The sequence below is a fragment of the Carassius gibelio genome, chromosome A2, assembly GCF_023724105.1.
Source record: "Carassius gibelio isolate Cgi1373 ecotype wild population from Czech Republic chromosome A2, carGib1.2-hapl.c, whole genome shotgun sequence".
In the NCBI taxonomy this organism is placed as follows: Eukaryota; Metazoa; Chordata; class Actinopteri; order Cypriniformes; family Cyprinidae; genus Carassius; species Carassius gibelio.
In genome coordinates this window covers 879,696-893,437 of record NC_068372.1, presented here as the reverse complement: position 1 = coordinate 893,437, position 13,742 = coordinate 879,696, and the positions used below count along the sequence as shown (strand labels likewise).

The window sequence follows — 13,742 nt, the reverse complement described above, 5'->3', positions numbered from 1 at the left end:
TTTTACATTAAATGTGGTTCTATCACACGTATATTTACTTACGTTTTCATGCACATAGAAACGTACAATTTAGACGTAATTATAGCAGTAAAACGTACAAATACTTACGTGTTAGCAGCTAAAAAAACGTAAATATTCTAACGTAAAGTGTGAATGTATATGAATTCCCATGTATTAATATTAAAATTGTGGCTTTTATATTTAAATCTGTTGTATTTAATTGTCATATCAATACGTTTTTATTAAATTTATTGAAAGCAGTTTACTCGTCTATTTAATAGGAAATAACATTTCTGTGCATGCTGCAAACCATCAGGTGTTACCTTGTCAGTCCGCAGGAACTACTAGTGATCTGGCCCATTATTTTAAAGTGAAAAACATGTTAACTCCTGACTAATTACTCAAGCGTTACCTTGTAGGAAGTTGTGGCCTAATGGTTAGAGGGTTGGACTCCCAATCGAAGGGTTGTGGGTTCTAGTCTCGGGCCGGACGGAATTGTGGGTGGGGGGAGTGCATGTACAGTTCTCTCTCCACCTTCAATACCATGACTTAGGTGCCCTTGAGCAAGGAATCGAACCCCCCAACTGCTCCCCGGGCGCCGCAGCATAAATGGCTGCCCACTGCTCCGGGTGTGTGCTCACAGTGTGTGTGTGTGTTCACTGCTCTGTGTGTGTGCATTTCAGATGGGTTAAATGCAGAGCACAAATTCTGAGTATGGGTCACCATACTTGGCTGAATGTCACTTCACTTGTCAGTCCGCAGGAACTACTAGTGATCTGGCCCATTATTTTAAAGTGAAAAACTATGAAGGTATTTTTGATTCAAATTAACTGAGCACCTGTGGCAGTGCGATTTGTAGTTGTAGAGAAAAGCCACACATGTGTATCAGTAAATTTGAAGTCACAGAGTGAAATGTTTTAAGAGTTGCAAATCACACTTTTAGAAACTCGTACGCTCACATTTTTGAAACAATTGCTGCAGTGAATGTGGTGCAAAACGCATTTACACACCCGCATCAAGAAATGTGCAGTCGTGGAGAAATGTTGAACATCCGCAAATCAGTACGTGAATTCATCAAATGAGAGTTGCACACTTGTAGAATATTTTCTCAGAATGTCTTGTATATTTTTCTAACACAAACACAAAGTACATAACTACAGCTTCTTGAATCTGCTGCGATGAAGCTCAAACACTGTTTTTTCGCTTTCAAGCGACAAGTTTCGCGCTCTCCCTTTTGCACCGAGATATTTGGTTCAAAAGTGATTTGTGCATCTGTAGAGGTAGTGGGCGGGACTGTTTAGAGATTACAGAATTTCAGCCAATCAGAAGAGCTACTGAGCCAGTAGATAGATATACGCCCCAAGCAGTTTTACGCCCCTGTTGTTCCTCATGCGTCCAGTAGGGGAAGGCAGTATATTAGTATATGAGCCCAGTCATTTATAAGAACAGCAGACCATATCTATATGTATGATAGCAGCAGACCTTCTTGAAGCGATACGGATGAGGTATGTTAAATAATCTGCTAAAGTACTTGTTGTTGATTGTATTGTGTAATGATGCAACATTTATTATTTATAAAAGATTGATCAATTAAATAAGAAAGAATAGCGATATCAATTCAAAAGATGGATCAGTTTATTTCGAGAGGCAAAAGTACTTGATTGAGTCAGATGTTCTGTCTGACTCAAACTGAACTAACCACAGTCTATCATCAATGGACAAAAAAAAAAAAAAAAAAACAATCAAAGTGACTTGACACTTTTTCCAAGTGTTCCATCAATATTGTTCATTGAAGATCAGGAGCGAATTGATGTTATCTACACTCAGATGACTTCAATTTTGGATGGCACACCTACACACACCCACAGTGACCAGATCAGATTCATTATGGATGTCCCTTTTCCAGAGGTATGGTCTTGTGTGTTAGTTGTGCTCTGCATGGTGTCATATTCACATTGTTTTTAATGTCAAATAGTTTATCCATAATGTTAGATAATTTCTATAAAATAATAGTTTTGTGCTTAATATAGAAAAGGAACTTTGGATTTTGTTGTAAAAAAAAAAAAAAAAAAAGCAAAATGATGCTTGGCTTATTTGGGCTGTGATAAATCTTTCTCTGGTAGTCCATCATCTGTGCTCTTGCTGTTGTGAAAGATGTGTCCATCTTGGAGGCTGAGGAGAAATTCCTTCGAGGACCTGTCATTGACGCAAGGTACTGTAAGGATCCTATAAAGGAAAAATAAAATTGAAACATGACATCCTGCCATTATTTATAAATAACCATTGTTTTCTACCACTATGCAACTTTTGCTTTTTTATTTATTTTTATCAGTGAGTGGGATCACTTAGACCGCAGGATAAAGAAACAATTAAAGAAGAGTGGCAAACCATTGGAGAGTCATCTACAGGAGTCATGCTGTTAAGAAATAACCAAGTCATGGTGTTAATAATTTTTTTTTTGTGAACAACAATATTGTCTTTCTTTTAAATGACCCTTGGAACTTTAGAAAATTGTTAAATTTTGTTGGTCTTCATAAAATGCTATGTAGAACATGTTCTGTTGCTGTATAACGAGCAATTGTGAATTGTAAAGCAAATATTTCATTTAGGATCCATATGATTACACAGTACTGTATGTCTAATGGCCTGAATATGGTTAATATCTAAATATAACTTAATATAAATTCACAACATCATATATCAGTCAATCTCTGTATATAAAAACAGTTTATAAATATATATAAATAATACATTTTACAGTAGGTCATAGGTCTGCAGCCTCCCCCTACTGGACGCATGAGGAACAACAGGGGCGTAAAACTGCTTGGGGCGTATATCTACTGGCTCAGTAGCTCTTCTGATTGGCTGAAATTCTGTAATCTCTAAACAGTCCCGCCCACTACCTCTACAGATGCACAAATCACTTTTGAACCAAATATCTCGGTGCAAAAGGGAGAGTGCGAAACTTGTCACTTGAAAGCGAAAAACAGTGTTTGAGCTTCATCGCAGCAGATTCAAGAAGCTGTAGTTATGTACTTTGTGTTTGTGTTAGAAAAATATACAAGACATTCTGAGAAAATATTCTACAAGTGTGCAACTCTCATTTGATGAATTCACGTACTGATTTGCGGATGTTCAACATTTCTCCACGACTGCACATTTCTTGATGCGGGTGTGTAAATGCGTTTTGCACCACATTCACTGCAGCAATTGTTTCAAAAATGTGAGCGTACGAGTTTCTAAATGTGTGATTTGTAGAATAGGATTTGTGCACCTGCAATGAAGAATTTGAGAAGGTGTAACTGTTGTGTTGTGTTTGTGGGAGAGAAAAAAAGGCTACAGGTTTGCAACTCTTAAAACATTTCACTCTGTGACTTCAAATTTACTGATACACATGTGTGGCTTTTCTCTACAACTACAAATCGCACTGCCACAGGTGCTCAGTTAATTTGAATCAAAAATACCTTCATAAAAAACATGTTAACTCCTGACTAATGGGCTAGTTGCATATCTCCGCCATCTTGGATTTCCGGTCTAGCGAGTGTGTGCGTAGATATTTCCGGTTTTGCGGGTCTTGTTATTTACTGCAGAAAATGGCGTTTTACACAAGGTGTTTGCAAGATCTGCCAAATATTACTATTAACGATGTCCACCGCATCATTCAAGCCTCCTCTTCTGCACCAAGAAGTGAGCGTGAGAAGGGGTTTAAAATGTATGTATCCAGTTACATCGATAACTACGAAGGTAAGTGAACACTACGAAGGTAAGTGAACACTGCAGAAATAAAACTGGTAAATAGTTATAGCCTAGCTAACTGCAACAGCCAGTTATATAGATATTAGTCTAAATAACTAGCTAGGTAATTTCACTATTTACACAGTGTTTTAGTCTAAATGTGCTAACGATGTCATGACATTGTTTTTAGTATCAAACAAAGATCACACAGGAAGAGTGAGCGTCAGGGCTACTTGCTACAGATCTATGAAGAAAAATGAGAAACCACACAACCTTAGAGTCAGTTAAATGTCTCAGCTGTGTTCTGGGGTTTTTATGAGCCTTATCCTAGATTCTGTATAGCTATATATTCTTGTTAAGGAACCTGTTCATACACTGGAAATCTAAATCAACTAGGTAGATGACGGTAATGTTAGCTCCTGAAACATGTTTCTAACATAAGCAAGCAAGATAGTTTATAGGTTTCATTTAACTGTAGCAATAAAATCTCTGAAAAAAATCTCTTTGCCAGAATTCAAAATATATATTTAGCTTTCATGGAAACCCCGAACGTGGTTGTGACAGCTAATGTTCACTGTTCAGAGAAGTTTGTTCAGCCTGAACCTGTTCAGTGTTCATTGTTTTACAAACATTTTTAAATATTTGCCTGGTTTCACAGAAAAGGCTTAAGCCTATTCCCAGACTAAAATTCATGTTTAATCTGTCTTAACTGAAAGCAATTTGCAGACATATCTTAAAATATGTCAGTGCCATTGTTTTGTCTTAAGATGCACCTCAGTAATTGTTTTTTCCCTCTCTAAGCCACATTTATAAAAGCTACTTAATTTTTTTAATTTAACTGAGGTTTAGACCTGGTTTAATCTAAGCCCTGTCTGTGAATCTAGGCCACTAAGCAAGAGCAAGATGAGACTGTGACTACTTGGACAAGGCTCAGTCTGCTTTCATGACCATTTAACACATTCTGATCAGCCACTTCTCAACTTGCTCATCCTTGGTTTTGTTCTGCAAATAATTTGAGATGACATCTTGTCATTGTATAACTGTAACGTTACAATAAATAAATGTTTGTTTTTTTGAAGATCGTCTTTGTGGATTCATCCCCTGTTGAGATGTGCAATGCTGAGTGTTCATGTGTGGCTGGAACAGCACTGTGCAATCATACTGTTGCACTTCTTTACCAAACTGCGCACTATTCCCAACTGAACCTTACGGCAGTCCCCCCCGTTCTGAGTTGCACTGAGACAGAACAACGCTGGCACAAGCCAAGAACTATGGTAAGCCTCTGATCATTAAAAACAAAACTTTCATTAGACATATTTCATAATAATTTAATAATTCTCAGGGTGTGAAACCAGGTAGAGTCGGTGATATGGTGGTAGTATCTACCAAGCCAAAGCAGAGGACTGTTGCTGATGGTGTAAGGTAAGGGGGGTGGTGTGTATCACATTTTGGAGGAATTAGAATTATTTTTTCAACAAATTATATTTTGCAGAATTTGAAACTTAGTGTGTTTAAATAGTACAGGGACATCTTATATGCTGAAGGATCAATTGAATTTTGATTCCTTAAAATTTAATTAATTGCTGCTTCAATCGCTTATATATATATATATATATATATATATATATATATATATATATATATATATATATATATATGTAAATCCTTTCTTCACAGGAGCACACTTTACAAAGCAGTGCAAGGAGATTTGCCTGATCAAGACGTGCTTAAAGTGTCAGAAATTTACAAGGACTTTTCAACAGACATTGCACCACTCATTACTACCTTGTCTATAAATGCTGACATCGCACTAGTTGATTCTGCTCTTGGAAAAGTCCAAGAAGGCAGCCCCATCTCCTTTCACCATCCAGTGCCAGTGAGCCGGACAGTAATTTACCACCCAGATTGCCCTCCTCCAGCACTCCTACCTTTAGATGGTTACAGGCTTGAGCCCACCAGCTGCCAGTTTGTTTGCAGTCACCAACAGCAACTACATCTGCAGTCACTGGAGACTACGTTGGACATGGCCAGGAGAATAGAAGCTGCCACAAGGAAACAGAGTGACTCTGTGGAGTGGTACAGAGTTAGAAAGCCACGGATCACCTCTTCGCGCTTCAGGGAGGTGTGCCATGTCCGCGGCCAGAGCTCCTCAGAACACCTTGCTGAACGAATTCGGAGAGGAACAGCACAAACAGCAGCAATGAAAAGGGGCCTAGCACTGGAGCCTGTAGCAATTCAGGAGTATTGCAGAACAAAAAACACAAATTTCTGGCCTTGTGGGTTTGTCATCCACCCAGATGTCCCCTGGTTAGGGTCATCACCTGATGGTGTCATTTTTGACCCAACTGAAAGACCCCCATTTGGCCTGCTTGAAATAAAGTGCCCAAATGCAAAAAGCTATGTTGATTGCAGCTATTTAAAGTTACACAGTGGTACCATGCAACTAAAATCACAGCACAGCTACTACTGGCAGGTCCAAGGCCAGCTCTTGATTACTGGAATTGTGTGGTGTGACTTTGTTGTTTTTGCAGAGGATGACATGTTAATTCAGAGAATATATCAAGACAATGAAGTAGCCAGAATCATTAGAGAGAAAGGAGACTACTTCTTTTTTTATTTTTACATGTGAGTATTACACAGGTAATTGTACAGTACATCATTGAACATTAGTTGTTTTAATCACATGTACAGTCACTTTTGAATAGTCAGACTATGAAAATGTAAATACTTTGGAGATTTCTTAATGACATTAAAAATTTCATATTATATTACAAAGTTTTTTAAGTGTTGCATTTTGATTTAAGGGGCAGGGTTGTTTTTGAATACACATGGATTATACAGGTTGATTAAAAACTCAATTAATTCCGAGATGTTAATGTACAATTGGAGAGCTACTGTCCTGCTTATTTCAGCTCCAACCCCAATCAAACACCTGAAGCAGCTAATTAAGGCGTTCACAGTTACTTGAAATTTAAAGGCAGAAGTGTTTGATTTGGGTTGGAGCTAAAGTCTGCAGGAAGGTACCTCTCCAGGAGCAGGGCAGTTTAAGGAAGCTGAATGTAAAATAAAAGGTAATATGAGGGTTTAATTTACAAGTTGGCAATTTTCAAACAGCTCTATTTTGTTAGAATGTTCATTTACATACTGTTAAATCTCTCTTCTAGTTAGCTGCAGAAGACACCACATTTATTTATAATTGCAATTCAGTGAACATTCTAGCAATACAAAGCTGATTTAAAATGATATCTTTTCAACACTAGCATTACCTTTTCTTCTGACATTCAGCATTTAACTGACCATGACTTCACCAGTGGTCCATTCTGGTAGTTGACCAGAAAGCAAGCTACACTAAACAGCTGGTCAATGCTGCCACATATTGACAATGGTATGGGTTTGTCAAACAGTTTGTTCTCCTTCACCCTCCAGATGCATCTCTCAACATGTACTCGCAGCCGGGCAATGGATTGGGTCTGTTGTACATCCTGCCTGGACATCTGGGAATTCTTTGACCGATAAGCAGGTCGGTAAACCTTGCAAGGAACGAGATCATCTACCAAAAAGCCCTTGTCAACCATAATGGCCATGTCTGGTGTGAGGCATTTAATAATTCCTGAAAGTTTGAAAATCTCCCGGTCACTCATAGAGCCTGCATACAGCACTGAAACAAAGGTAATGGCACCATGTGGTGCAATGCCAATCATCGCCTTCAATGTACTGTGTGATTTGTAATTCGAAAACACCTCACTCTGAAGTAGTAGAAAGGAGGGTGTTTGGCAGTACAATTCAGTGCAGTCCAGCACCACTTGAGTGTCGGGGAAGTCTGCAAACTCTGGTGGTAAGAGAGCTCTGACGACTTCTTTTGGTATCCACAGGCGAATTGAACCAAGTAGATTGTACAGAAAGTGTGTCCAAGTCACAATGATTCGGCTAGCTGTGGTCCGATGAACACCAAAGCGCTCTGCTAGATCCCTGAGAGGCAGACCCACAGACAAGTGCATCAGAAAAAGCAGCAGCTCATCTATTGGTGCAAGTTTCTGTGAAAAATTAATAAAGAGAGTTTAGATACAGATTCATTTGTGATTACACTGTACCACTAAACCTTATTGTAAATTATTTACTATTTACTTACATACCGTTGTTTTTGTTTGGGTCAGCTCATCAAAGCTGTCAGAGGCAGCCCTTGCCCTGGTAATTCGCACCATCCTACTTTTTGCAGCAGGCTCCACCAATTTCCAAAAGGCCAAGAAATGCTTGTAAGAAGCAAACCTAAGTATAATATTATTATAAGACAAGGTTAATTATCATGTAAATAATGACATGTATATTCCTTCCATTCTTTTGAGATAACTGTTTTTTTTATTAGTGTGCATGTTTGTGACAGAATTGTGTGAGTAAGAGACAGTGAGTGTGTCTACAAGGGGTTTGTGTGACAGAGTGTGTGTGTGTGTGTGTCCGCGCGCACGTGCAGAGAGAGAGAGAGTGTATGAGAGGATTGTTTGCGTGCAAAGAGAGATCTCTCACACACATTTTAATAGAACATAAGAGCTATAAACGCAGACTCACGGTAATAGATAAAAAGGACAATATAAAGAGAAAACATGTGAATGTTATGCTATTCTAACAACATTACCAACCTCGTGTAAAAACGAATATTGTCGTCTGATCCAGCGATGCGGTGTAAACCAAAACGGGACTGTAACTGTACAGTTTCCAACTGATATTGTAGATCTTCCAATTTCCTCTTCAGTTCGTCATAACTCATTGCCATTTCACCTGCCATTACTGATGTTGCTGGAGTGACAGGGTAGTCATGATCAGGTGCCGTTTGTGGTTCACTCATCTCAGATTCAGGCGGAGACGTCTCTTCTGGGACGGAGCATCTTGGTCGACGATCCCAAACATTCTCTCTCGGTGTGGGAAGAGTATAGTTGTTCCATGCAAAAAGAGAGGGAATAACTCCCCTTTTAAGTTTTCTCAGTCCCCCAGGCGTCAAAACAAAATTAGCTCCACAGAAATGAACACTACACACTCTAGTATTTTTTGTAGGACTGAAGTGATCCCTACGGATTTTCGTTAACCACTGAGCACGAACTTCAGCGTCAACAGGGAAAGAATGAAAGCTTATTGCGCTGTTGTACCGAGACGAATTAGTGCACTGAGGTACACAGCAATGTAGGGAAGATGTTCTCTCCTGTCGCTGATAAACGACTTTATTCTTTTTCATTTTAAACATGCTTATTTTTGCTAACGAAGACACAGATCTTCACTTCTTCCCTCACAGTTCTATATGACCGGAAATAAGTATGCACACACTTGCGCCCCGGAAGTTAAAGGGCGCCATCTTGTGCAACGAGCCCATTACTCAAGCGTTACCTTGTCAGTCCGCAGGAACTACTAGTGATCTGGCCCATTATTTTAAAGTGAAAAACATGTTAACTCCTGACTAATTACTCAAGTGTTACCTTGTCAGTCCGCAGGAACTACTAGTGATCTGGACCATTATTTTAAAGTGAAAAACATGTTAACTCCTGACTAATTACTCAAGTGTTACCTTGTCAGTCCGCATGAACTACTAGTGATCTGGACCATTATTTTAAAATGAAAGATTTCACTTTAAAGTGAAAGATTTTTTATTTTAAAGACAACATTTCTTAAAACTACATAACGTTACTGTTATAAATAAACAAATAACAAACAAACGTAACGTTAATCATTTATTTTTTGCGAAAATATCAAAAGTGGTACCAAAAGTAGTTCAAATGATAATGAGTTCCAGTCGCAGTCCTCTATATGGAGGTAATAGTTTTTATAGGGTACAAAGCAGAATTTAATTTATTAATCCATGAAATTATGTATCTGTCTTCTCTCCGTGAAGGCGCACTGGCGCAGTACTCAAATGTCATAAACTGAAACACGACATGTCGCAATCTGTGACGAATTGGATGAGGACCAATGAGCGTTCGATATCAGTGCCGTAAACCATGTCGTAACGTGGCACACTGGCGCTATTTTCAAATTCGAATCATAACAAGCGCGAGCTTTGAGTGTGACGGACGCTGTAGCTGAGAATGAATATGAAGATCCATTGATAAAGGGCTGAATTTGGATATGTTCCTTGCAAACATCTGGATTCTAAAGATATGCAGTACAGCAAACAAATAAAATGGATGTGATTTGTAATTGTATGCTGTGCTTTTGTGTGTATCTATGGTTTGCAGCATGCACAGAAATGTTATTTCCTATTAAATAGACGAGTAAACTGCTTTCAATAAATTTAATAAAAACATGTATTGATATGACAATTAAATACAACAGATTAAAATCATTAAAGCCACAATTTTAATATTAATACATGGGAATTCATATACATTCACACTTTACGTTAGAATATTTACGTTTTTTTAGCTGCTAACACGTAAGTATTTGTACGTTTTACTGCTATAAATACGTCTAAATTGTATGTTTCTATGTGCATGAAAACGTAAGTAAATATACGTGTGATAGAACCACATTTAATGTAAAAATACACATGTATTCTCATGAGATCACGTTGAACACTCGAGTAATGAGTCATGGATTTCACAAGTAATTTACAATAAAATTATCTGACACATACTGTGCTGCCATATATTTCTGTGAGGAACTAGTGATATTCTACCAGACATTGTAATCTGGAAGATGTTGTTTTGTGCTTAACACTATATTTGCAGTCAATGTTTTCATGAAGGATGCAAATATGTTTTGACAAGAGAACATCATTATTTATTGTCACTTCCTAAAGAAAAGCCCTCCCCAGCATAATATCACTAACGTTAAAGTTATTAGAGTTGGAGACATTGAACTTAATGGAGCTCATTAAATATATCATATGGATAGGCTATATATATATATATATATATATATATATATATATATATATATATATATATATATACGTTTCCATAAAGAAGCTAATTGTTCACTTTATAGTTATTGATTACTAATGGTTACTAATTGATTAGTAATTGATATTTTTCTTTAGTAATTATCAAATACCTAATAAGGAACTACCTATGTCCTAAATGAGCTATTACTTACTGCTTAGTTAATCTTGCTTCTATATTAGTTAATAGTATTAAGTTAAGTGTTAATGTAGTACTACCTATTACTTCCTGCGTAGTTACTTATTAACAACGGACCATTATTTTAGTGTTACCAAATTTTTTTTGTGTTGTGTCATAAGTTGTGTCTTAATTTGATTAATAATTATTACACAAATAGTATTTTAAAATTACATTACAATTTACTATTAATTTATTCTTCATTTTTGTCTATTCTGTATTATTCCACCCTTGATATTACATATTATTATTGCTATTATTAACCTATTGTTGTTCAGTTATTTATTATGGTATTATTCATATTATACATATAAAATTATGCTATTATAAATCTATTATATAACATGTGTTATTGTACCGTTGTACTCGCTTTTCATATTATTCACTTTACTTTAAGTTGTACTACATATACTTTTTAATATAACATTTAACAACATATACAGTATTGTTCAAAATAATAGCAGTACAATGTGACTAACCAGAATAATCAAGGTTTTTCGTATATTGTTTTATTGCTACGTGGCAAACAAGTTACCAGTAGGTTCAGTAGATTCTCAGAAAACAAATGAGACCCAGCATTCATGATATGCACGCTCTTAAGGCTGTGCAATTGGGCAATTAGTTGAATTAGTTGAAAGGGGTGTGTTCAAAAAAATAGCAGTGTGGCATTCAATCACTGAGGTCATCAATTTTGTGAAGAAACAGGTGTGAATCAGGTGGCCCCTATTTAAGGATGAAGCCAACACTTGTTGAACATGCATTTGAAAGCTGAGGAAAATGGGTCGTTCAAGACATTGTTCAGAAGAACAGCGTACTTTGATTAAAAAGTTGATTAGAGAGGGGGAAACCTATAAAGAGGTGCAAAAAATGATAGGCTGTTCAGCTAAAATAATCTCCAATGCCTTAAAATGGAGAGCAAAACCAGAGAGACGTGGAAGAAAACGGAAGACAACCATCAAAATGGATAGAAGAATAACCAGAATGGCAAAGGCTCAGCCAATGATCACCTCCAGGATGATCAAAGACAGTCTGGAGTTACCTGTAAGTACTGTGACAGTTAGAAGACGTCTGTGTGAAGCTAATCTATTTTCAAGAATCCCCCGCAAAGTCCCTCTGTTAAAAAAAAGGCATGTGCAGAAGAGGTTACAATTTGCCAAAGAACACATCAACTGGCCTAAAGAGAAATGGAGGAACATTTTGTGGACTGATGAGAGTAAAATTGTTCTTTTTGGGTCCAAGGGCCACAGGCAGTTTGTGAGACGACCCCCAAACTCTGAATTCAAGCCACAGTACACAGTGAAGACAGTGAAGCATGGAGGTGCAAGCATCATGATATGGGCATGTTTCTCCTACTATGGTGTTGGGCCTATTTATCGCATACCAGGGATCATGGATCAGTTTGCATATGTTAAAATACTTGAAGAGGTCATGTTGCCCTATGCTGAAGAGGACATGCCCTTGAAATGGTTGTTTCAACAAGACAATGACCCAAAACACACTAGTAAACGGGCAAAGTCTTGGTTCCAAACCAACAAAATTAATGTTATGGAGTGGCCAGCCCAATCTCCAGACCTTAATCCAATTGAGAACTTGTGGGGTGATATCAAAAATGCTGTTTCTGAAGCAAAACCAAGAAATGTGAATGAATTGTGGAATGTTGTTAAAGAATCATGGAGTGGAATAACAGCTTAGAGGTGCCACAAGTTGGTTGACTCCATCCCACACAGATGTCAAGCAGTTTTAAAAAACTGTGGTCATACAACTAAATATTAGTTTAGTGATTCACAGGATTGCTAAATCCCAGAAAAAAAAATGTTTGTACAAAATAGTTTTGAGTTTGTACAGTCAAAGGTAGACACTGCTATTTTTTTGAACACACCCCTTTCAACTAATTGCCCAATTGCACAGCCTTAAGAGCGTGCATATCATGAATGCTGGGTCTTGTTTGTTTTCTGACAATCTACTGAACCTACTGGTAACTTGTTTGCCATGTAGCAATAAAAAATATACTAAAAACCTTGATTATTCTGGTTAGTCACATTGTACTGCTATTATTTTGAACAATACTGTATAACAACATATAACAAGACTTTTACTATATTTCTACTGTGCACTGTAGCAGTGCATATTTTCATTTTCACTGGATCCATAAAGCCTCATCAGTTACATGTGTTATTATTTGTTGTGGAGTTCATCTGTAGTGCTATCAAAATGAAAAGCAGACAAGTGTGTCACTTTTTGTATTTACTTGTTTTATAAAATTTATCAACGATAGTAAATTATTAGTGTTTAAAAATGTATTATTTAGATTTTATCCCAGTATTTCAAAGGCAATGAGCTGTGTTCTGACTTAAGACACAAGAAAGAGAGAAAAAAGAAAGAAAAATGTTGGGATTGAGCACAGAGAAAGCAATAAAACTATGTTTAATTTAATATACATTCAAATTACATTACATGCATATGTCACAGTTATACTAAATTAACATTAGAATTGTAAAAAAAAAATCAACGAAATCAACAAGTGAGACAAATGTGAGCTTACACAATTCCTTACAAAAATTAATAATTTTCCAAACCTAACTAAATAACTGGAGGCAAAGTTTTTTTTTTAAATGCACGTAGATCACCCAGCAAACAGGGATTTGGTCCGCTTTTGACGTTCGCTGGCGGACGTTCGGAGGACGTCCGGATTTGGTCCGCTTTTGACGTTCGGAGGACGTCCGGATTTGTATGGAAAGCCAAAGTGGTCACAAAAGCCTGCTCGGGCGTCTGATTGCACATTGACACGTCAAAAGCGTGCGATTTTACAGCAAAACGCACGTCCTTGACACGCGATTTACCATTAAAACGCGCGTTCTTAGAGAATCTTTGGGATTGCGGAAAACGCACGTCAGAAGCGCGCGTTTC

The 13,742-nt window shown here is 37.3% G+C and overlaps 3 protein-coding genes across 3 annotated transcripts; 2 read left to right on the top strand and 1 right to left on the bottom strand.

The window, feature by feature from the left end:
• Positions 1-1,390: 1,390 nt before the first annotated feature.
• LOC128021678 (PWWP domain-containing DNA repair factor 3A-like) lies at positions 1,391-2,613 on the top strand. The gene is made up of 4 exons (XM_052608993.1): positions 1,391-1,505; positions 1,770-1,908; positions 2,124-2,212; positions 2,333-2,613. The coding sequence occupies exons 1-4, from the start codon at positions 1,468-1,470 to the stop codon at positions 2,421-2,423; spliced, it is 357 nt and encodes a 118-aa protein (XP_052464953.1). The 5' UTR covers positions 1,391-1,467; the 3' UTR covers positions 2,424-2,613.
• A 916-nt stretch (positions 2,614-3,529) lies between these two features.
• LOC128021519 (uncharacterized) lies at positions 3,530-6,503 on the top strand. The gene is made up of 4 exons (XM_052608782.1): positions 3,530-3,744; positions 4,815-5,009; positions 5,078-5,157; positions 5,413-6,503. The coding sequence occupies exons 1-4, from the start codon at positions 3,646-3,648 to the stop codon at positions 6,362-6,364; spliced, it is 1,326 nt and encodes a 441-aa protein (XP_052464742.1). The 5' UTR covers positions 3,530-3,645; the 3' UTR covers positions 6,365-6,503.
• Positions 6,504-6,645: 142 nt separating this feature from the next.
• Positions 6,646-10,105, bottom strand: LOC128021486 (uncharacterized). Its single transcript, XM_052608737.1, has 3 exons — positions 8,370-10,105; positions 7,869-8,001; positions 6,646-7,769 (listed from the first exon to the last, which is right to left on the bottom strand). The coding sequence occupies exons 1-3, from the start codon at positions 8,966-8,968 to the stop codon at positions 7,017-7,019; spliced, it is 1,485 nt and encodes a 494-aa protein (XP_052464697.1). The 5' UTR covers positions 8,969-10,105; the 3' UTR covers positions 6,646-7,016.
• Positions 10,106-13,742: the final 3,637 nt, after the last annotated feature.